The 22,390-nt window shown below is 31.7% G+C and overlaps 3 protein-coding genes across 3 annotated transcripts in view; 2 read left to right on the plus strand and 1 right to left on the minus strand.

Moving 5' to 3' along the window:
- The first annotated feature begins 70 nt into the window (after positions 1-70).
- RpL35A (ribosomal protein L35A) lies at positions 71-3,067 on the plus strand. The gene is made up of 3 exons (XM_072539897.1): positions 71-185; positions 370-791; positions 2,999-3,067. The coding sequence occupies exons 2-3, from the start codon at positions 372-374 to the stop codon at positions 3,020-3,022; spliced, it is 444 nt and encodes a 147-aa protein (XP_072395998.1). The 5' UTR covers positions 71-185; positions 370-371; the 3' UTR covers positions 3,023-3,067.
- A 332-nt stretch (positions 3,068-3,399) lies between these two features.
- LOC140448335 (uncharacterized) lies at positions 3,400-6,591 on the plus strand. The gene is made up of 3 exons (XM_072541419.1): positions 3,400-3,899; positions 4,108-4,305; positions 6,084-6,591. Exons 1-3 carry the CDS (start codon positions 3,835-3,837, stop codon positions 6,124-6,126), a joined length of 306 nt encoding a protein of 101 aa, XP_072397520.1. The 5' UTR covers positions 3,400-3,834; the 3' UTR covers positions 6,127-6,591.
- A 3,494-nt stretch (positions 6,592-10,085) lies between these two features.
- The window catches only part of P58IPK (dnaJ homolog subfamily C member P58IPK), a 34,305-nt gene continuing 22,000 nt past the window's right edge, over positions 10,086-22,390 (minus strand). The window contains exons 4-5 of the mRNA XM_072539898.1: positions 19,683-20,621; positions 10,086-18,128 (exon numbers count right to left, since the gene is read on the minus strand). Coding sequence (XP_072395999.1) covers positions 17,982-18,128; positions 19,683-20,621 — 1,086 coding nt within the window. The 3' untranslated portion in view covers positions 10,086-17,981. The remainder of the gene's footprint in view (positions 18,129-19,682; positions 20,622-22,390) is intronic.

Consider the following 22,390-nt stretch of genomic DNA (forward strand, 5'->3'; position numbering starts at 1 on the left):
ACAATTTCGTTACGTATTAAATAAATATTTATTAAATAAAAGTCAACATAATTTCTTTAATATTTAAAAACCGGGATGAATAACTGTTCAGCCAAGTACTATAAAAGACAAATGACGGCGACAAATACTACCATCTGTAGGGCAAAAATGAAATAACTTCTTTTTAATTCTAAACGAGATCTTCGGTGAGTGTTGTGATACTATATTTGTAAAATCCATCATTTTTCTGTGATAAATAATAAAAATATATCAACATATAGTTTGTATAAATGTTAAAGTACATAACATAATCATGATAAATTTAAAATATTGTGAAAATAAGCAGATGAGGTTCGATTACGAAAAACTGACAGGTATGTTTTGTTGTAGGAATGGCAGACGCAGCGGTAAAGAAACCGAAGGCTGAGAAAAAAGCACCAAAGGAGGGTGCAACTCCAAGTGACAAACCCTCCGTTAAAAGACGTCCTTTCAAAAGACATGGACGTTTATATGCTAAAGCCATCTTCACAGGTTACAAAAGAGGTCTTCGTAATCAACACGAAAATACTGCCTTATTATCTGTAGAAGGAACCAGATCAAAAGATGAGAGTTGGTTTTACGTAGGAAAAAAATGCGTCTATGTATACAAAGCTAAAAACAAGACATGTGTTCCCGGTAGGCCCAAATCTGTTAAATCCAAAGTTAGAGCTATTTGGGGAAAAGTCACCAGACCACATGGCACGAGAGGTGCAGTAAGAGCCAAATTCAATAGGAATTTACCAGCAAAGGCTATGGGACATCGTATTCGTATTGTAAGTATAAATGTATTTAACATTACAGAAAAGAGTCACCCAGAAAAGTTATTCCTTGATTTTACGACAATTTTATTTAACCAATAGTGTATCACCAAAGTCAAATAATCCCTCGAAAATCTCCCGAAGTTGTAGTCTTATTTAAAGTAAAATCCTTGTAAACAAATCTCATACATTGGGCAATTTGTTTTCGAAATAAATTTTCTCCAAACAAGTATTCCTCTAGGAAAATTGTTTATTCTTGCAGAATGCTTAATAAACTCATAAATGGTAATTATACTGATTGCTAGGGTCTTTAGAGCTTATAAAGTTATATTTAGTGTTTTTAATGTTGAACTTTTAAACAATATTCAAACATTATTGAAATACCAAATTAGTGCAAAACTGCAATACAAAATGCTAGGATTTTTTGAACTGATCTATCTACACCTTTAGTGTACTGAATAACGAAGAAATAAAAGTTTAGAAAGAAAAATGGTATAAAAGTGGAACATGAATGTAAATATTGGCTAATTTGATATCTAGAAAAGCCTGAACTTAAAAGATAAAAAAGAAAATAATAAATTGGGAAAGGTCAAAAAAATTCAGAAAACAAACAATTTAACAGACATGTTAATGGAGTTTATGACTTACTGGAAGAGTTCATGCATTTTCATAATGTTTTGAATAGGATTTACAAAATTAATTCCATTTTTAGATAGTTTTAAAACAGTTTTTCAAAGTAAATGGTAAAATGTCAGTATAAATAATAAAGTTAAAAAGACATCTGTTGCAATCTGGCAACTGGTGGTTTGAGTGTTCTGACTATTGCCAAATCTATCCGCTAATTTATCAAGGACAATTTCTAAAAAAAAATTCGGGCAATTCGCATTTTAGTGCACTCTAACCTAACCAAATATATTTCCTCAAGGCACCGCGTCACAGTATTGCCGTATTTATTTTAGTATAATATGTATATGAATGTTACAAATATAAAGTTATTTTTACGAAATAATAATTTGTGTTATGAGAAGCTACAAATTTTAAATAAGTATAAAACTTGCCATATTTTTTTGGTAAAATGTATACAAAGGTTTAAAATATAAGTTACTTTTACGAAATTATAATTTGTGTTATAAGTTACAAGTTTTAAATAAGTATAAAACAAATATTTTCTGTTTAAATGCAGTTAAATATTGTAAATTAGCATAATTAGCAGTAAAATCTATGAATTTATTGATTATCTTTAATTTAACTAAAATCTATGAATTTTTATATAATTTCAATGCATTTCTATTATATACGGTAATTTAATTAATACTATTAATTTTTTATATCATTTTAATAAATTTTATTGTATATGCATTTGATTATCTTTAATTAACTAAAATTTATTAATTTTTATATGCATTTCTATAATATTATGTGAGAGTATGAAAAAACTGGAGACTTGGCAACTCTGACACCATTTAAGAGTATGTTAACTGTCATATAAGAGCTTGGTTAGGTTAGAGTGCACTAAAATGCGAATTGCCCAAAAATTCTAATAATTGCAATTAATATCAAATGAAACAAATATTAATTCATTAATGTTTTAATAAAGTATAAAATTGCAGAATTCTTAAAATAATATAATAAATATGTAAATTTTAAAAAATTTATCTCATTGTATCTGAAGCACATAACATATACATTATAAGGACATGATAACCCTGCCAATGCAATATTTCGTTCTGTGAAACTTAATTCACAGCTGAGACTATCTTCACTGGGACCAAATGTGAAAAACGTCCCAATATCTCTAATTTTAGAAATTTTATGGACAGGATATAAGCTAATGCTAAACAATCATTTAAGGATTATTTTTCACAGTTTGTCGATGTTGTGTACTTTTGTTATTTAAGTATTTTGACTTACCAATAAAAATGGTAACATTGAATATGAGAAGATGTAACTATTACACTCTTTTGTTATTGTTTTGTCTTATTGTCATGTAATATGGGTACATGGTAAAATAACAACTCATGTTGTTTGTTGTTTTATGGTTGTTGTGAAATATTCTGAATATATACAGTAGTTAGAAAAAATACATACACATGATGCTTATGACATTTGAAACCTGAATATAATTCATGTTGACAAATTTTACTGATAAATTATTTTAAATATCCATTTTATTATACTAGTTTTTAGAAAGATACTAATATATTTGTTTTTTTTTTTTTCAGATGCTGTACCCATCTAAGATATAGTTGTTTTTATAAATAAGAAATAAATACGTTTTCCAACATATCAAATGTTTTATTTCCATTTTATACTGTCTAATGGAAATATGCCACAATTTTAATTACAATATGTATATCCTATTTTCAATTAAAATTGTGGTTTATCCACATTAAATATAGTAGATGATAGTTTCATCTATCATACATTGTTTAATATCATAAATTGCTTTAATATGGTAGATTGAAAATAGTTTGAACATTGTTTGATAGAGAGTATCATATTGTTAATTTGTAGCAACACTTGGTGAAATGTACATGGTGATCTTGTTGCATTTAACATGCAGATTATTCTTTCTTAGGTAATACCATGGACGTATAAATAAAGAAGGACCGGGCTGTTTACATCTTTACTTGAAGTCATGAGATCGTCACAGTCATAGGCACAAATCCCTAATTTGACGTTGTCAAATTTTTTTTTTTCAAGTCAATCTTCGAAATAATTTTCGATTTTTAGTATAATTTATTTTTAATTTATAAATAAAAATGTATTATCTAGTTAGTATAAACTATTTTTAGATATACTCATTTCGCAACCAAGGAATTAAAAGAAAAACATTAATTATTTAATTTATTAATAGAAAATATATTCTGATAATCTTAAATTTTTGTAAAACTTGGCATCATTGGTAATATAAACCAATCGTAGCGATTTGAGGAAAGTGAACATGGCGCTGTATTGTTTACCTTTGAGTTGATAATTTCCTTTTTGTGACATTTTAGTGAATTTGTTAATATATTTTAAATTTTAATTGAAGAATAGTTAATAGTTAAGTGTAATAATGGTGCGTAACTGTTTTGTATGCAGGAAAACTGAATATTTACATCCAGAACTGTCATTTCATTTGTAAGTATTATCAAGTATTATAAACATTGGAATTACGTCCATGGGCGTAGTACAGGGATGTGATATTACTTAATTCTTGACATGAATTGGAGTTTAATTTTGTTAAATAAAGTAAATTTTATAGTATTATAAATACATTTATTTATTTTTTTTAATCTACACTATAATTGTTATAAATATAATAATTTCAATGAAATATTATATGCAGGTCCCCAGTAAAGAATCAACAGATGCTGGATATGTGGTTGTCTATGTTCGGCTTAGATAAAGAACAAATAACCAAAACTGCCTTGGTCTGCTCAGAACACTTTAGAAAGCATGATCTAATTACACAACCAAGTGGACGGGTTAATTTGAGGAAAGGAACTGTTCCAATAAATATTTATCATAAATCACCAGAACCAAGGTAAGTAAACGAATTTCTATATAATTTACTATACAGAGTATAATAAATACTCATATACAGGGTGGTCCTTAAGTAATTGTACAGAAAGAAACACTTTACTTTAAACCACTTTACTCTACACTTTAAAATATTACGATTTAAGCCAAGTTGCTTTTATAAAATGTTGATATTAAGAAAGATACAGGATGTTAAAGTGCAAAATTAAAATTTTATTTTTCGCTATAACTTTCATGTTTGTGAACATTTATGTATAAAAATTTACAACTGGGTACTTTTAAATATGAGAAATTATAATTTGATGCACACTTTAATGTAACTGATAGAGGGCGCCACTTATGCCACATATGTGGTATAAATTTGCACTTAACTTTTTTGCTCTTTAAGTTACCTGTATTTGGGATACAAAATATTAAAGATACATTATTTTAACAAAAAAAAGGTATACTTGTTAATAACTTTAAAACTCAAAAGTTTCTGAGATAATCACATTTTAAAAATCAGCTGCATAATTCTGATCTAAGGCAATTAATCCAGGCATCGAAAAAAAAAATAGACAAAAACATTAATACTGCTGAATTTTGGTATAAAATACTTTTAACTAAAGTTAATAGTTAACGAAATATTAAATAAAATAAATATATCAGCAGGATAATTAATAATAGGATTTGACAAAATAACAGAATAATAGGATTTTACATCAAACATTTTACGTTTTATGTTAAATTAGAGTCATAATCAAAACATTTTGTTTACAAACCAAATTAAGAAATAGTTAAACTAAATAACATAACTTTTTGCCAAAGTAAGTGCTCGATATGTCATCCATTTTCTTTAATTCATTTGTCAATATATTCCATAAAAGATTGTCTCATATTAAATAGCATCATTGGTTTTAAAGAAACTGCTGCAGTATTTATTTCTTCCCATAGTTGGTTGCGAATGTTTATGGCATTCTTATAGACATGTTGTTTTAATGCGCCCCATACACCAAAATCAAGCGGATTAAATTCGGGGCTACGTGGTGGCTATAATGTATAATGGATGAATATATTATTAAGCGATAGCAAAGGGAAATTGTAAACGTGATGACGGCCAACGTCTGAATACGGCACCTAAAGAAGAAGATGAAATATATTTTCTCCAATAAGACATTTACCACCCATAACAAAGCATTTTGTGATGTTACATTATCTTTGAGTTGTTTTAATAAGAATAAACTATGAATTATGCTTATCTACAGGTATTCAGTGCTTTACCGCATAAATATCAAACTAAGAATTATTGTGCAGCTGACTTATAAAATGCATTTATCTCGAAAACGGTTGAATTTTCAGGTTACTAACAAGTATACCTTTTCTTTGTAAAAATAATGTATCTTTGATATTTTTTAAGATAAATAGAGCTAACTTAAACAGCAAAAATTTAAGCGCAAATTTATGCCACACATGTGGCATATGTGGCGCCCTCTATTAGTTACAGTAAAGTAAGTATAAAATTTTAATTTATCCTACTTAAAAGCATTCAACTCTAAATTTTTGTCCAAAAACATTTACAAATATAAAAGATATAGCAAAAAATAAAATTTTAAATTTCCACTTTAACACTCTGTATCTTTCTTAATATCAACATTTTATTAAAGCAAGTTGGCTTAAATCGTAATATTTTAAAGTGGAAAATCTACGGTTTCTGTTTGTACAATTACTTAAGGACCACCCCGTATATTCCATAATTATGATAGCATATCTTTTTTCTTTTTTTTTATTAATTCAATGTTTTAGTTCTACAAACGAGTTCTTCTGTCTACTGCTATGTCTAGCGTGACATACTAATGTTGCCAATTAAAAATTAAGCTGGAGTTATACACCATAATTCACTATGTTTTTTTAACGTATCACTCACTGGATAAGAGAAGGACATACTCAATACCTTGAACAGGTTAATGTTTGGGGAAGAATTTTTTAAATTTTTTCTGCTTGTGTATTATTTTAGTTTAAATAAAATATTATATAAAGTACTTCGCGATTTTATTTACTCCATCTCTATTCTTTTGTGTAAATCAATTTTTATAAATATATTTCTATACGCTGAAAATTAAAACTATTCATCGTTCGTTGTTTCTCACTTATTCGAAATATTTTATATGTTTACGATACTAAAAATAAAAGCAATCAAACCAATAGTCATTATTTATACAAATGAAAAAAGTGTTTCAAATACCTTTCAATTATTGGAAGGTACGCCGCTGACTGAAAGGGAAATGTCACAGTCTATCACCTCGTCTCTTTCCCCGCGCCTATAAACTTTTTGACTTCAAATTTAGGTGAACAGAGTACAGGGCATGCCCAGTCCATCTTTATTCATACGTCCATGGGTAATACTAAGTCTTTTAGTTAGTTAGCTAGTTAAAGTTATCCATTTCTGATGAAGACAAGTTGTAGATAGATATTTTTCTATAAGTTGTTACATGTAGATCTACCAGTGGTCTGAGCATCCATCATCATTGGTGCTACAGCCCCAGTTGAGCCTTGATCTTCGCCAGTCGTTTTGATTCATCTCTAACTGTTGCTAGATTGCTGTGCATCACATGTCCAGCCCATTATTTTTATGAAAGATATTAATTCTCTACCATTAACTGTTGCTTTATACTTCTTGTATAATTTGCGTCCATTATTCTGAGTAATATCTTCCTTTCAAGATGAGTAGTCAATTTGTGTCTGTTTTAGAGATGGTCCATGTTTCTGACCCATATGTCAGCACTGGTAGGATGAGTGTTCTATATATTGTTAGTTTGATTTTTTGGCTTAAATTTCTTTTTTTAGCTGGTTATTTAGTCCAAAATAACATTTGTTCACTATCAGTATCCTTTGTTTTATTTATTTATTTACGGATATACCATTTTTACAAAAATATAACGTCAACCTGTATGAAGCATAAGTTTCGTTAAAAAAAGAAACAAAGGTAATCATACTTTAAACCTTAACTGATTTCTTAAATGTTGTAGGTATTCCAAATAACTCGAAACTATTGCTGTGCTCATTTGCAGTTCTTAGAATTCTTGTAATGAGTTCACTTTGACAGTAGTTTGTAGTATGAAATGGAATGTTGAAAATTTCAGTATTATGAGTTCTTCTCTTCTATTATGAGTATTAACATAAAAACTTAGTAATTCTGGATCTTCATAATATTATGAAGGAAACATAATAAACCTGCTTCAAACCTATGATGTAGTGACAAGAGATAAGTATTTAACATATATCATGTATATTGTCTGATAGAACCAATCTTATAAGCACATACCCTCAAAAATGTATTTTGAACTTTTGATACTATAGATGTCACTATTATATGAAGGAGACCAAATGGTATAACCATACTCCAAAACCTATCGAACTAAAGTATAACATTTTTAAGGTGTATACTGAAAACTGATTACAATTTCTAAGAATAAATCACAACATATTTAAAGCTCTAGTTGAAGTTTCATTAATATGATTTCATTAATTTAAAAGTTAATTTAGAATCAAAACTTTATACCCAAATCTGTGATATTATTATGTGCCTCTAAAGGTACATTATACAATAACAATAATTTACCAACTCCCTTGATCTACCAAAAATAATTTTAAAACATTTGTTTATATTTAAGTATAGCATATTTACGTTACCTCAACTAACTCAGCTTTTAAGGTCATTTTGTAACAAAAAGGCATCAATTAGGTTATTAACTATTCGAAATATTTTAAGGTCGTCAGCAAACATTAAAAAGTTACTACTTTTAATGACTGATAATATATCATTAACAAATATATTTAATAATATGGGAGGTCACAGATACTAACTGAGATAAACAATTTGCATACTAATATATAACTACTCATCCACTCAAGTATTTTACCCCTAAATCCATAGCCTTATAATTTAGCAATAAGCAGATCATGGTTATTTTATGTGGGAGAAGGAAAAGAGGAAGGCCGAGAAAAAGCTGGAGAGAGGGAATTGAAAAAGAACTAGAGGAAAGAGAAATCCCTCCAGGCCTATGGCTGAATAAAGAAGAATGGCGGTTAGGAGTCGGAAGGCGTCGGAGAACGCTGTAAACCGATAGTAGTAGTAGTGGTTATTTTATGTTCAACTGAATTAGCAACAATATTCAATTCCTGCATGTAGACTTACCTTTAGAAAAGCCATGTTGTTGAGCATGAATTAAATCGTTACAATCCCATGTTAACAAATTATTTATAAGACATTTTAATAATTTGGGTACTTCTTCAGCTGTGTCATTATCGCTTATTATGAGGGAACCCAGATAGATAAACTACCTCAAAATTATAATGGTCTATGCTAAAATTTTGTCCGGCGTTTCTAGCTCTATCTCTTATTTGGTATTGACGCCAACAATTTGGTTTTTCCTCGTTTATTTTAAGGCCCATATTTTGTGCGGCCATCAAGTAGTTGGAAACCGCCATCAAATTCTAATGCTATCTTAAAGAGAAGACACACCAGCACATAACCCCGCATGTTTCAAATGCTTGTGACAGATTGCCTTGTATTTGCACTCTGCAGATCACTTTACTCATAGTTGTTTTTTTATAAGTCTTATTTTATTATGGGGAATGTTAAGTTCATTCATGACTTCATATAATTTACATCTTAGGACGCTATCGTACACTGACTTACAAGTCCACAAAGAGATGAAATGTATCAATATAAATTCATTGGTTTTTTCTAAGATTTGACGTAGCACAAAAATCTGGTTAAATCTAGCTGTACAGGGTATTTGAGAATATTTTATATATTGTGTTCAGAAGAGTCATACCCCTATAATTTTAACATTCAAACAAATCACCCATTTTGTGCAGTGTACATATGATTCCAGTGCACCATTCCTCTGCCATTTGTTCTTCCCAGATTTTGACTATTGTGCTGTGAATTTGGTGCACTGCTGTTACCTCCATATTTGATGAGCTCTGCAGGGATGCAGTCCACTTCTGGGACTTGTTATTTTTGAGGCGAGTGCTTGCATCTCCCACTTCCAATATTGAAAGAGGTTCTTTGGAGTGATGCATCATTTCCACTTCAGTACCAAGTAGTTATTTGAAGTGCTCATCCCATCTGCTTTGTACTGCGTCACTGGTACTAACTATATGTCAATTATTGTGCCTACACATTGTCAGTCGTGGTTTGAATTATTTTCTTGGGTTATTTAGGATGTTGTAGAACTTCCTAGTGTCATTTTTTCCCTTAAGTAATTAAAGCTCTTGCATAATCTGGTTTTCTAAGGTCCGCATTTTTCTTCAATGCACGCGATTTTCCTCCTTCCTGAGTTCTTTGTACGTCTGCTCCTTATCCCGTCTTCTTTGTTGAATAAGTACAATAATATGCATAATTTTTTCTTTTAGTGATATCTTCACAAACGATTTTTTCCAATTATTAACCAATTTTCCAGGTAATTTTGACACCTTTCTAGTGTACGGGGCTCTTTTAAGAGTTTTAAATGTATTGAATGCTTTTTTTGTACTTGAAATTCTTGCTCTTATTTTTGCGGCTACCAAGAATAGGTCTGAATCTATATTATAGTGCCTGGTTTTATTGTCATCTATTTGATTTTGGGTTGTGAGCATCCTTTGCTTTTAAAATTTCGGCGTCTTTGAGGTAAGAAATTTTTATGCCGCAACAGCAACAACATTACGACGATATTTCACATATGCTGGTCTCCTAACAGCCACATATTTTTAAATTATTTAAGAACAGAATTAATAAAATCGGAATATATCTTATAAATATTTATTTTAAATAATTAATAAAAATATGTACAATGTATGAACAATAATGTTATGGTCTATAAAGATTCAGTCCATGTTTATACATTTTATACAACTTCTATCAAGCATCAAAAACAATGAGCCATTTAGTGCAATTCAGGTACTTAAAAACTTAAGAAACTAAAACAAATGCAAAAGAATTATTTAACTTTTGACGTAGGTACTTTTACATCTTTTATGATAGACTTTACACAACGACCATTAAATGGTTCTGGTTCCGGTACTGGTTACCATAGATAACAGGAAGATTTTAATGGAAGAATGTCATTTTTATTGGACTCTTGTGATAAAAACTCTTTCAGATAAGCAATTCGTTGTAAAATAAATTTACCGACACTTTATTTTTAATGAGTATATTATTTTCCTCAGGGGAGATATTAAAACTCAGTTAACACTGCAACGGAAGTTTTTCTGTTGCAAGGTATCTTTTAATTTTTTTATCCTATAGGTACTCGTGAATAAATCGAATGCTTTCCAGTACATATTATTAAAAATAAACAACTGTAATGTTTGTTCATCTATTTATCATCACTTGTTTAATTTGTCTAGCAATGCTGAATAAATGCGAGGGGATATATAGCGCCATAGTCTCACAGATAGCGAATATTCTTGGATTATTATTGTACTAAAATTTATCAACAAATGAAGCACTTAATTTTTTACTAAATAATTACAGAATGAACTTAGAGACAAATGCACTCAAAGAATAATAGTTGGAACAAAGAAAAATCTAAAAATATATGAAACTTAAAAACTCGTTCAGTTATAATTACACTGTACCTGTAGTGTCTGCATATTTTATTTTAAAAATGAAATAATTGCTATACTGTGGGAGTGTTTATATGGAAAAGCTTGACTAGAAACAATTTTTGGCCAGTTGCTTTTGTTCCCCATTGCCATCCTTGATGATTAACCCCATTAACTCCACTGCATAAAAATACACCCCCTAATTGTACCTATAATGTATATTATTTTCAAATCCGAAATTCTGCTGTCATACGTCTATAGCTGTTTACATTATTTTAATTATAAATATTGATTTAAAATTCAAAACTGCATCAATTAGTAGATATATTTGTGAAGGTCTTGTTTTATTGATTATGAAAAAGATTTTGCCAGGGCGAGTATAACCAGCGAGTATATAAAAATTGCCAAGAAGATGGGAGCTGACGGAAGATACAGTCGAGTAATTACTTATTTGTGTTAGAATCAGGTAGATTATGTTCGAATTGATGTAAACAATCGGAAGAAATGAATATTTTAAAAGAAGTGAGACAGGGTTGTATGCTTTCACCGATACTGTTCAATATTTTAGTGGCATCATCTAGTGACTCACGCATTAATAGGTGCGAGTTTCAATTCCATATGCAATACAGTTTGTTCAGTGTCTAATTTATTGGAGAAAGTATTAACAACGTGACATGACAATTCGATTCTGCATACAGCAAACCTCAATTACAGTGATAATGAAATAGTAGCAAGCACAAGTCTATTTGAATAACATATAACATTAAATAACCCTTGCAGATACGCCACTGAATGTATGTCGTCCTTCCGATAGGTTCACCGTTTGGCGCGGTCAGGAAATACGTTGTTTTGGTACTTACATATAATTGGCGTTTGTTGTACTTCCTTGCTAAAGAATCCACGTCAGTGATATAGACATAGTACACGATGACCAACGATATCGAGCAGCAGTACATGATCCAATTAGTTCTTGATGTTCTAGGAAGACTTGACTGAGAAGAAAGGTTCTTACATATACAAATATGTAAGAACATATACAAATTTCTTGTTATTGACATTTAAGCTGCCCATTAGGTCACGGTTAAACCAAATGTTGAAAGTAACCTTGAGATGTATACTTAAAAACAATTTTTAGTAATATATAAGATATATAACAACTTGAATGCGTTAGAAATATTTTTTTACCAAAGAATTTTTTGATATAATTAACATCTAATACTCCATGTTTTGACGTCATTGCTCTATACAAGTGGCGCCTCATACTGGCTAAAAGTTAACCAATTAATGTCCAATATTGTATTTTGCTTTCATTTACTAAATATAATACAGCATTTCAACCTAAAAACATGAACAAAATGTAAGCCAAACTAATAAAGTTAATAGGGGATGTCTAAGGGCTAGAGGATGTTCCTACAGCGGAATTTAATAAATGATAAAAAATATATTTAAATAACTATAGTCCAGAAAATAAAAAATGAAATGAGTCATGAGAGTGATCACTTACATGTACACGATACATCGTATCGTTTACCTCTCGCTATAACTTTTTCCAAGAAGCGTTTTATTAGCAGAGAAAGGATGCGGATATCGCCAGTATATATTTAGTTTCCTCAGAGTTATAAGTACACAGTGTTAGAAGTATACAGGTGACTTTACACAATCGATTGAAAAAAAAACTATGAAAAAAAAAGAAGACATTTTTGTAATCAGAGCATCAAAAATATTTAAAATTCGTTATTTCTTAAGCACCAAATTTTTTCATTTTGTTGGGCTGTTATCATTCCTGTTCCATACCATGCAGGTTAAGCGTTTACTTTGTATTCCAGTTCTTCCTTTAACGGCATTTTCAGTTTTTCATTGAAGCTTGTAAACAAGAATTTGCTCCGTTGCAGCAATCGTCGATTTAGCTGCTGATTCAGCTGTTAATTCATTTGTTGTGTCTTTATTTTGCCGTGTAAACACATTTCGACTGTCAGGACATTGATTAATTCCGCTATTAAATGGAACTCGATTATTTTGACAATCAAGAGAATTAAATTTTCTCAGAAATAAACTTCAAATCTGAATAATTGCCTTTTGTTTACTGCTGAATACGTAGGATCAATTGTGGGGAAAATTGTATTTGTAATGAGTCATTATGTACATACAGATACAAACCAAACAAGCATCTGCGGTTATTGATACTTTTTCTATTGATAGACTAAATAATTGAATATCCTTCTGAAATAAAAATAATACACTTATTTTATAAACTAGGTCTAATGTATCATTTTTATTATTACAAGCAGAAATATAATATTCTATTGTTGCAATGTAAATTGACCAGTAAGGAAACATATTCTTACGTGTCGTCAACGACCGAATTCACAATTTCCGAGAGTTCATGATTGATACGTGATTCCGGCTACTTTTGACCAATTACGACGCGTGACTTTGGATGATTTTTTGTTTGCTAGATTATACTCAACGTCGTTCTGTATGTTGAGAATCGTTATTTCAGTTTTAAAGTGAATATCTGGATTGTAAATTAACTAAATTTTGGACATTATACCGTAGGATATAAAGTATTTCTTAGTTAATTAATACCTAAAAATTTTATATAATACTATTTTATAGAGCACATTACTGGACATCTCGAGCTTGGTTTGTTGTTCCAAATTTTTCATACTTGTGGTACCACCCGTAGAGAGCACTGACGTCATAACATGGTCACAAAATTCGAATGTATGCATAATTTTTTCGCATTCAAAATTAAATAGATAAAGACATACTATTTTAAAAAATATACAATCTTGGTAAAGTTATTATTTTAATTCGTAGTTTAAAAAAAAATTAAAATAATGCAAGTTTCCTGTTAACGTGGTTCTTGATACACAACTGGGAATTGCTTCTTGTTGCATAAGAATCGTTGCAAACAGCAAAACTGACTGAATGCAAATTTATGCAAACTAAGCAAAATGGATACAGATCACAAGATCTATGTGTATCCAATTTAGATACATAACCTCAAAGAATAGGGTGGATCAACATGGATGTAAAAAACTTAGGATCATAGTTGTATATATTAACATAGACTGACTGAGCACGCCAGAAACGAGCAGTGACGACACCTTTTGCGGTTGTTCGATCACTCTCTCTAGCGCACTAAAACTTGCACTTGCTCTCTCCCGAACAAAAAGAATCACTGCTATACTTACTTGACGTAATATAGAGGCACAACTAACAACAACAAAGATGGTGTCGTCACTAAGCTCTACAAACTGCTCGGTTTATGTTAATATATACATAAATATATGATTAGGATAGAAAAGTACTGCCAGCTTAATTAGTATTACTTATTGAACAAAAAGATCAAATTTTCCTTAGATAATATTAAGTAATTTTCTTTGCTTTGCTATTTAAGTGCACCATATTCTTACAATTAATGGCAAGTTCGAATTTTTGTAAAACAAAAACGGCACTATTAGTGAGCGTGTTCTTACAATCGGTAAGCGAATTCTGAAGCATGAGGATCATGCTGAAAATGTGCAGATGTGTGGAAAGTCTAATGTATAATTACGGTTTGGTTGTTTTAATATAAAACCGGATGAATACGCCTAAATAACAACTCTATAAAGCTCTAATGACATGCATTTTTTTATTTTTAAAGATATATTTTTTAAGTCATTAAGTATAGAATATCTTAAAGGTGAATTATAAGTGGCTTGGAGTAGGATAGTCATTGATAGTAATAATTAAAAAATTTTAAGAAAGGAGCAAAATTGCTTTAGCTATCATAGTCTACGAATAAATGTGTTTTTCTAGTTTTCTCGGAATAAAAAGTAAAAAATTTCCTCTCATCCGTATTTTCTATCTGTTGCAGTTTAACATGCAATAATCTGTGAACGGACAGACAGACCGCACAACCAAAAGCTCGAATTAGCAAAAAATGTTAATCAGGACCAAATTTACGAAAGTTAAAAATTGTTTCGTTCAAAAATAAAACACCATCAAAGGTCTACTATATATTTAGTTGGCTAACAATCTTAAAATAAGTATTTCCAGTATCATTTTTTATAATCCTCCGCATTTTATAACTTTCTTTAATACTCACTGACGTTTAAATGTTGTTTAGTTAAATTCCTTTCCGTTTCAGCCGTTTTTCGTCAAGTTTTAGCTACGACAAACCATATTGCCATGAGAATACATTTCTTATCGTATTACTCATCCATCTACTCGCTCGATTCACTCGCGAATTTAAATTAAAAATCGTAGATCCAGTTTCGACTGTTTGAAACTACTAATTACGTTTAAAAAATGTCTCGACTAAAGCGTAGCTCGCTCAAACGATGACCGTTAACTATCTGGAGACATCTACTGATGGGTTTAAGTGTAAGGACGCTATAGAGATTGCTGTCACAGCCTGCCACAACCGTAATTCTGTGAAATATAGTCTAGCCCAGCTACAAGTTGAAACAATGTCCAAATTGTCTGTTATCTGCAACTATATCGTCTACCATGAAAACAGCTACAAAAACGGCTACAATGGAGGATAACGTGATAAAAATCCACGATCTCGAGATAGCTAAGACAGTAGGTATATTAAAAGACCGCGTGGGTTATATCCTGCATGAAATTTTGGACATTACAAAGCTGTCAACAACAAGCACAACCATATTTAAGCGCAATCCGAAGGAGTTTCATCGTTGTTTCATGACCGTCGACGAAAGATGGATCCACTGGTATACAACAGAGATCAAGAAATAGTCAAAATAGTGGACTTCACCAGAAGAACGTTCTCCGAAAAAGTCGATTGATCGCAAAGGTGATGAGCACCTTTTTCTGAGATTCGCAAGATGTGATCTACATCGGCTACCTTGAAAAGGGCAAAACGGTCACAGGGCTCTACTATGCCAAATTCTTGGAATTCCAGAAAAACGATCATTTGACGAAGAAAAAAGTACTCTTCCATCATGACAACGCACCGACTCACATCCGCCGTTGCCACAGCTAAATTAGGCTACAAATTGCTGTCCCATCCACCGTATTCTCCAGATTTGACCGTGTGCGACTTCTTTTTGTTTCCAAACTTGAAAAGTCATCTACCAGATGGAAATCTGGGACGAATGAGGACGTGTATCGCCACCACGGAGGACTACTTTACAGGCTCCGAGAAAAGTTATTTTCAGACAGGATAAAGAAGTTGAAGCATCGACGGGTCAAGCGGATCGAGCTGAAAGGAAACTTTGTTGAGAAATAAAAAAATATATTAATTATTAGTTAAACTTTCATGTCAAAATACTCATTTTCAATATTTTAAATGTTGTCGTAACCAGGTATTAGCACACTATTGAGGATATAGATGTATATCTAGCTGACTTCTATTGCATGTCACTAAGTTGCGCCAAATGTCTGCAACTTACAGTGCATACACTATGTTGTATAAAGTGGATGATGGATCGAATTTTTTTTTCCAACTAAAAGAGTATATCTTTCTTAAGTTTGCCTAAAGTGTTTACTTAAAAAAGAAACGCGATTTCAACAGATATTATATCGTCGACCGGCTGAGGTGAAGCATACTGTGTACTTTCAAAGACAAGAAAACTTAAGCAAGCGCCATTTTTAGGATAGTTAGAAGTTTATCATATGTATTGAGCTGTGGGTTGACATAAAAATATGATTATGATCATTGGCTCATATATTAGTGTAAACAATAATCATTTTTATTAATAAATAATGGAAGAACAATCAGTTTGTGTGATTTGTAATAAAAGTAATAACAAAGTAATTTTATTACTTGTACACATACACACCGAGCATGTATCGCCATATGTATGCTCATAAGTTACCTCAATCGAGTTCCTGCTCATATTTACACCCTCTACATGTGAATAAAAAAGGTTATGTTTGCGCATCATGTTACAATGCGTTTTTTATAGATGTACGCTTAAGTCACGCGGAGCGGCATCAAGCTGGGGACATAAGATCTCTTAGACTTGCTCCTGTTTAAAATTACATTTTTTTAAGTGTTTGAGTAAATCCAAGTTTCAACTTACCTCAAATATATTTTTCCGATATTAACAAAATACAAATCGTGGGTCCGATATAATTAGCTGGCTAGTTATTTTGTCTATTTGTTCTTGCATGGGTCCCTTCGTAATTGACATACAGTGGCGCGGTTGCCGATATAAAACAGGTTCTCTATCTCATTTAAAAGAATAACATTCAATCCAATGTTAAAGTATGTATATTCAGTTCTTCAGGTTCCGACGCTGTATATACATTATCTTTAGAATAGTTTACGGTCTAGGTAACTCATAGGTGAATATATTCGACTGTAATATCGAATGATGTGGGTTTAATTCCTAAGAAAACCAAAAAGTATTTCAAGGTTGTCCCTTGGAAGACAGTAAGCAAACTACCGAGAGTAAAGAAGATATTAACTTAATATAATACCACAATTGAACTACCAACAATCGAAAAATTCCGTCATTTAAAAATATTATATCAGGTTATTAGCAGAAGAGGGTAAAGAATTTTTAAAGCAGTCATTTCATTCCTTCATTGGTGTTTTTATTTTCAGTGGTTGATTGGTAACTAATTATGTTAATAAATCTGCACTTTAGAGGCCTTTTAAACAACAAAAAGTATTTTTGAATTTGTTTTTATTAAATCATAGGCATATAATGATTCATAATTAACTTAAAAAACAACTCATTTATTCAGGTACACTAAATGATAATCAATACAAGAAGACATATGGAAGTAGCGAATGCCCAAAACAGCGTATGGCACCAAAACAATTTTATAGGATGGATTTTTTCAGATTTTAAAACTTACTGAGCTTTAAGACTTTAGATCGTGCAACTGCCAACCTAAATGGCACACATTTTTGACCGCTTCTACCAGTTCCTGCTAGTATTTCAGCACAATCCTCACAGTTACTACCCGTTTGCGGACAACAAACATAAATAAATATTATACACCTAACAATTTACGTCTACGAACAAAAAACGTAATTTTCTTGGTACGAAAAATAGACCTAAATTGCACATATCACACAATATTTACAAAGTGTCGGACGTAATGCCCAAATTAAATAAAAAATTGTCACTAGAGAGTTGTATCGTCTCAATTGAAGTGGAATTTAAATTGGAACGGACTACCGTGGAAACTTTGGAAGTGATGGAAGTTTGGCATGTGACTTTTACCCGATTCCGGATCAAGGGGATCTTCGCCGTTGTCGAACTGCCGCCGCTTTTCTTCGTCTGTTAGTACCTAGAAGAAATGTTCACTTTAAATAAATGTATAACACTTATAATTCTAAATATTCAATTATAAAAACAAGACGAGATGTACAGGTGTGAAGAAACTCATTTAAAAGGGCAATTTCCAGTGGTTGGCTGTATACCACAGTTCCAAAAAAAAAAAACTTACAATGAAGTAAACACTTCTTTTTGTAAAATGGTATAAAATTTTATTATTAATATTTTTAAAAATTATCTAAAACGAACGAATTTTCAGAACGCTTTCGAACCTATCAGATCATCATCAGTGAAAAACCTACAAATAAGTATAACCACTTAAAAATGAAAATAAAAGGGTAAAATTTTGGGGGTTACATTGAAAATGTGGTTAATACTTACGTCTATAATGTAGTTCGAACTAGCCACATAATGAGGTCTGATGTCCCTCAAATTACATAATTTGAGTAACGAACATTATAATTATTATGAAGACACTAGGTCGATAAATTAGGACATAAAGAATTACATTTTTTAAGGAAACGCACAATTTTCCAGTTCGCAAAAGGGAACCTTACGCCCTGAGAGGTAACAACCAAGTGCTGACAGAAGGAAGTAAAATTGTTTTGAAATGACAAGACCTTCAAGACAAGTGATTGGTAATTTTTCAAAAAATAATCAGATAGTATATGCCCATTAAGGATGTTATTTAGAACCAAATTTATATTATTGTTTTAAATGATATATAATAAAAAAAATTATTTGTTGTTGCGGAAAAAAATTATTGAACCGCTTATTTTAGAAACAACCTACGTTACATTTTGGCGATTTTGAGTTTACAACACCAACATGTATTTCTGTGGGTTACACACAATTTAATGCAGAATACACCTAAGTCCCGTAAGCATAGTTGATTTTATATCGATTTAAAATATTCATATATTTCTGAAACCACCTTAGTCTCGGACTAAGGTTGTTTCTGCACTAAATTGTCAGTTGTCATTTTGCATATCGACGTTTACCACTACCTATAAAATTCATAGTGTTTCTATTGTTTGTTCTTATTGCTGCTTACAAAAAGTTGTCTGTATATTGAAAGAAAAACGTTCATATTTTAATATTATTATGAACAACGCTCAACCAACCACCAGTGCTGAAAACGCTAAGGATGGAGAGCCTGCTACTAAAAGGCGTATGGGAAATAGGAAATCGGATGAATTTCAGCATAATGTTATCATAAACTCTAGAATTAAAATCCAAACATATATTAGCTACAAAAAGAAGGTCATTGGAGCAAACCAAATAGGACCTCAGTGCAAGTAAGATGATAAAAATATAATATTGTTGAGTTTGTAAAATACATTTTTTAGATGTCTACTCAAATGTTTTGAAAAAGTGAACGAAGATCAAAGGAACATTATTTTTGGTAACTTTTACGGTATGGCAACAAAAAACGAATACGATATCTACAAGGATTAATAGAAGTAATGGAGGTGTCTAGAAGAAGAAAACGTAATGCAAAAAAGGAAATTTGACCACACTAAAACTCTAACTCTCTAACACTAAAAAAAAACAATGGAAAACTTACTTCTTTGGCAGCCGCAATATCGATGAATTTCTTTTCGGCGATCTTCTTCATCTTCTCGTCCAATTGATAATTATCCGGATGCCATTTTTGTGCCATTTTCCTGTAAGCTTTGATAATTTCTTTTTTGGTCGCCGTCCTCTTGACTTCCAATATCTTGTAATAATCCCTCTTCTCTGCTTGTTTTTGTCTATTCTCGGCTTTGTTGAGCCCTTCTTTAGCTCTCTCAAAGTGTGAGTCGACCTCTAGCGCTGATCTATAGTCTCTAATAGCGTCGTCGTAAAGCTCGGAGTTCAAATAAGCTTCCGCTCTATCACAGTATACGTTAGGATCATCATTGTAGGCTAAGGCTTCCGTGCAGAACGTTATGGCTTCCGAATCCTGTTCGTCACGAGAGTAGCATGCGCAAAGTAGCCTTTTGCCTTCGTAAATGATGCTCGGTACGTCTTTTTCGTTTTTCAAGGCTTTGTTGGCTGATTCTATACATTGTGCGTATTCTTTATTTTCTAATGAAGATTCGGCGTCTGTTAAAAACTTCTCTACCTTTTTAATTTTCTTATAAAATGGAAAACAGTCTTTGTGCTCTGGATCTAGCTTCAAGCATTCTCTTATTGCTTTCAACGCTTCGGTAGCCTGTCCAGCTTTGTATAAAAGTTTAGAAAGTTTGAAGAAACCGTCTGTGTTATCACTCTGAAGTTTCGTAGCTGATCTGATGTCCGATATTGCGGCAACTTCATCTCCGTTTAGCATGTGTAGTTCTGAACGGAATTCGTAGAGGTCTGAGGCCCACGGACTAACTTCCATGACTTCAGTAAGGTAATGAATGGCTGAAACGTAGTCATCGCGGCCATAGTAGTACTCTGCACTACGTTTCTTCTCTTTGGTTGGGTCTATTCGTAGCATAAGTTCATTTGCTTCGGCGTTGTATGGATCACTTTTTAACTAAAAAAAATTAAATAAATTTTTTAATAAATTATTAATTAAAAAATAAGAAATTAAAATTACCAAGACCGGACGGCATTTATCCAAAAATTCTACAGAACAGAAATGACCTGTATAGAAAATTATATATAATACTACAGCTACTGGAGCTCATAAGGGTGGATTTTGTACCTAAACCTGGCAAAACCTGATCCTTGAGGCGGCTAAGTCTGATATCATTTGTAGTGAATACTCTAGAAAAACTGGCCGATAGGTACATCAAAGATGGTGTATTGGTTGCAAAATTTGTTCAAATACATGCTGAGGAGCCGTGAGATAGGAGAGAGGTAGTTACAGTGAGATGGTCGGAATACTAGGACAAACTCGGTAGAGCTTAGTACGTTCGGTATTATCCAGTAGAACTAAACGAACGTCAGATCACGAATACACGAACATATTAACATTTTGGGCACAAGAAGCAAAGGACCTCCACGAAGGAGATGGATTGATGATGTGGAAGAAGACCTACAGATTCTAAGGGTTAGAAGATGGAGGGAAGTTGCCAGGAATCGACAGGAGTGGCGACTTCTTTGTGAGCAGACCAAGATCCATAACGGATTGTCGAGACACTTATGATGATGTATAATAGCATGAATTATGACCAAGACAAAATATTTTTTGAACCCAGTAGAAAAAAATTGGCAATTATTGTCAAAAGGTTTATGAAAACTGTTAAGAATTCCAGGAGGAAGAATTGAAGGGAGGAGTTTTTAAAAAAATCAAGAAGTGAACTTAAATAGTTTGTAGCATGTACAAAATTCCCTAAAAAAACTGTCGAATATTTAAGGTATAAAATTTTTTTGGTATGCTCCTGAGCTATATATAAAATTTCTTTTAAAAGTTGTTTACAAAAACGTGTTGCGACGCATTCAAGAGAACTGTGTAATAAAATATTTCATATATTACGTCTTAGTTCTGCAATTTTAAAAGCAAGCAATGATTCAAGGTCAGTTACGATACGATATGAAGCGTGTTTGAGAAGAATTCCGGTTTGCTAGTCCCTTGGATTGATACGAGGGGTGGGACGCGAGAAGAGGAAGCCGACCGGTACGACGGAGATCGATCGAAGGTCAGAAGTCAGTAAGTCAGGTTTTGGAAGAATCTTTGAACAGTCAAGACGCTGTGAGTGTCGGCGTCACTAACCGGCAAATTTGTTTAAAAAAAAGTGATTAATACTCAATGTAATGTGTCAGTTCTAATAAGAGTAATCACTATTTTTGTTTTATGTCATCTCTCACCTAAGAGATTTGCGGCGTTTCCAACAGATTTGAAAGGTACCCACATGTGTTCCAGTTTTTTGAGAAGCTGAGTCTGAAATTAACGTCCCAGTAAACAACTTTCAGCTTCAATTTGTTTGTCCTAAGAAGCCGTTTTAGAATATTTCCGCAGTTTGGAGATGAATTTGTTCGTGTGGCAGAGAGTGTAAGTCCAGTTCCTAACCCCAGAAATTTTAGTGAAATCCAGGTAACTCTTTTGTGTTGAATTTTAAAGGAAAAATAAAAAATTTCTAATAATAATTGCTTTCAAAAGAGTTTAAGAAATTGTAATAATTAAAATTGTAGATCTTAGGGTGGTGGCTTTGTCATATTAATTGTTCTCAATTTTAAAATTTAATATTGACATTTGGCATCATCACGGCTATCTTTACTTTATTTATTGTAGCGCGGAACAGTTCAGTGGTAGTCGTGTTATACCACTTTCGTAAATTTTGAAGCCAGGAAATGCGTCTT

Source organism: Diabrotica undecimpunctata, chromosome 8, assembly GCF_040954645.1.
Source record: "Diabrotica undecimpunctata isolate CICGRU chromosome 8, icDiaUnde3, whole genome shotgun sequence".
Taxonomy (NCBI): Eukaryota; Metazoa; Arthropoda; class Insecta; order Coleoptera; family Chrysomelidae; genus Diabrotica; species Diabrotica undecimpunctata.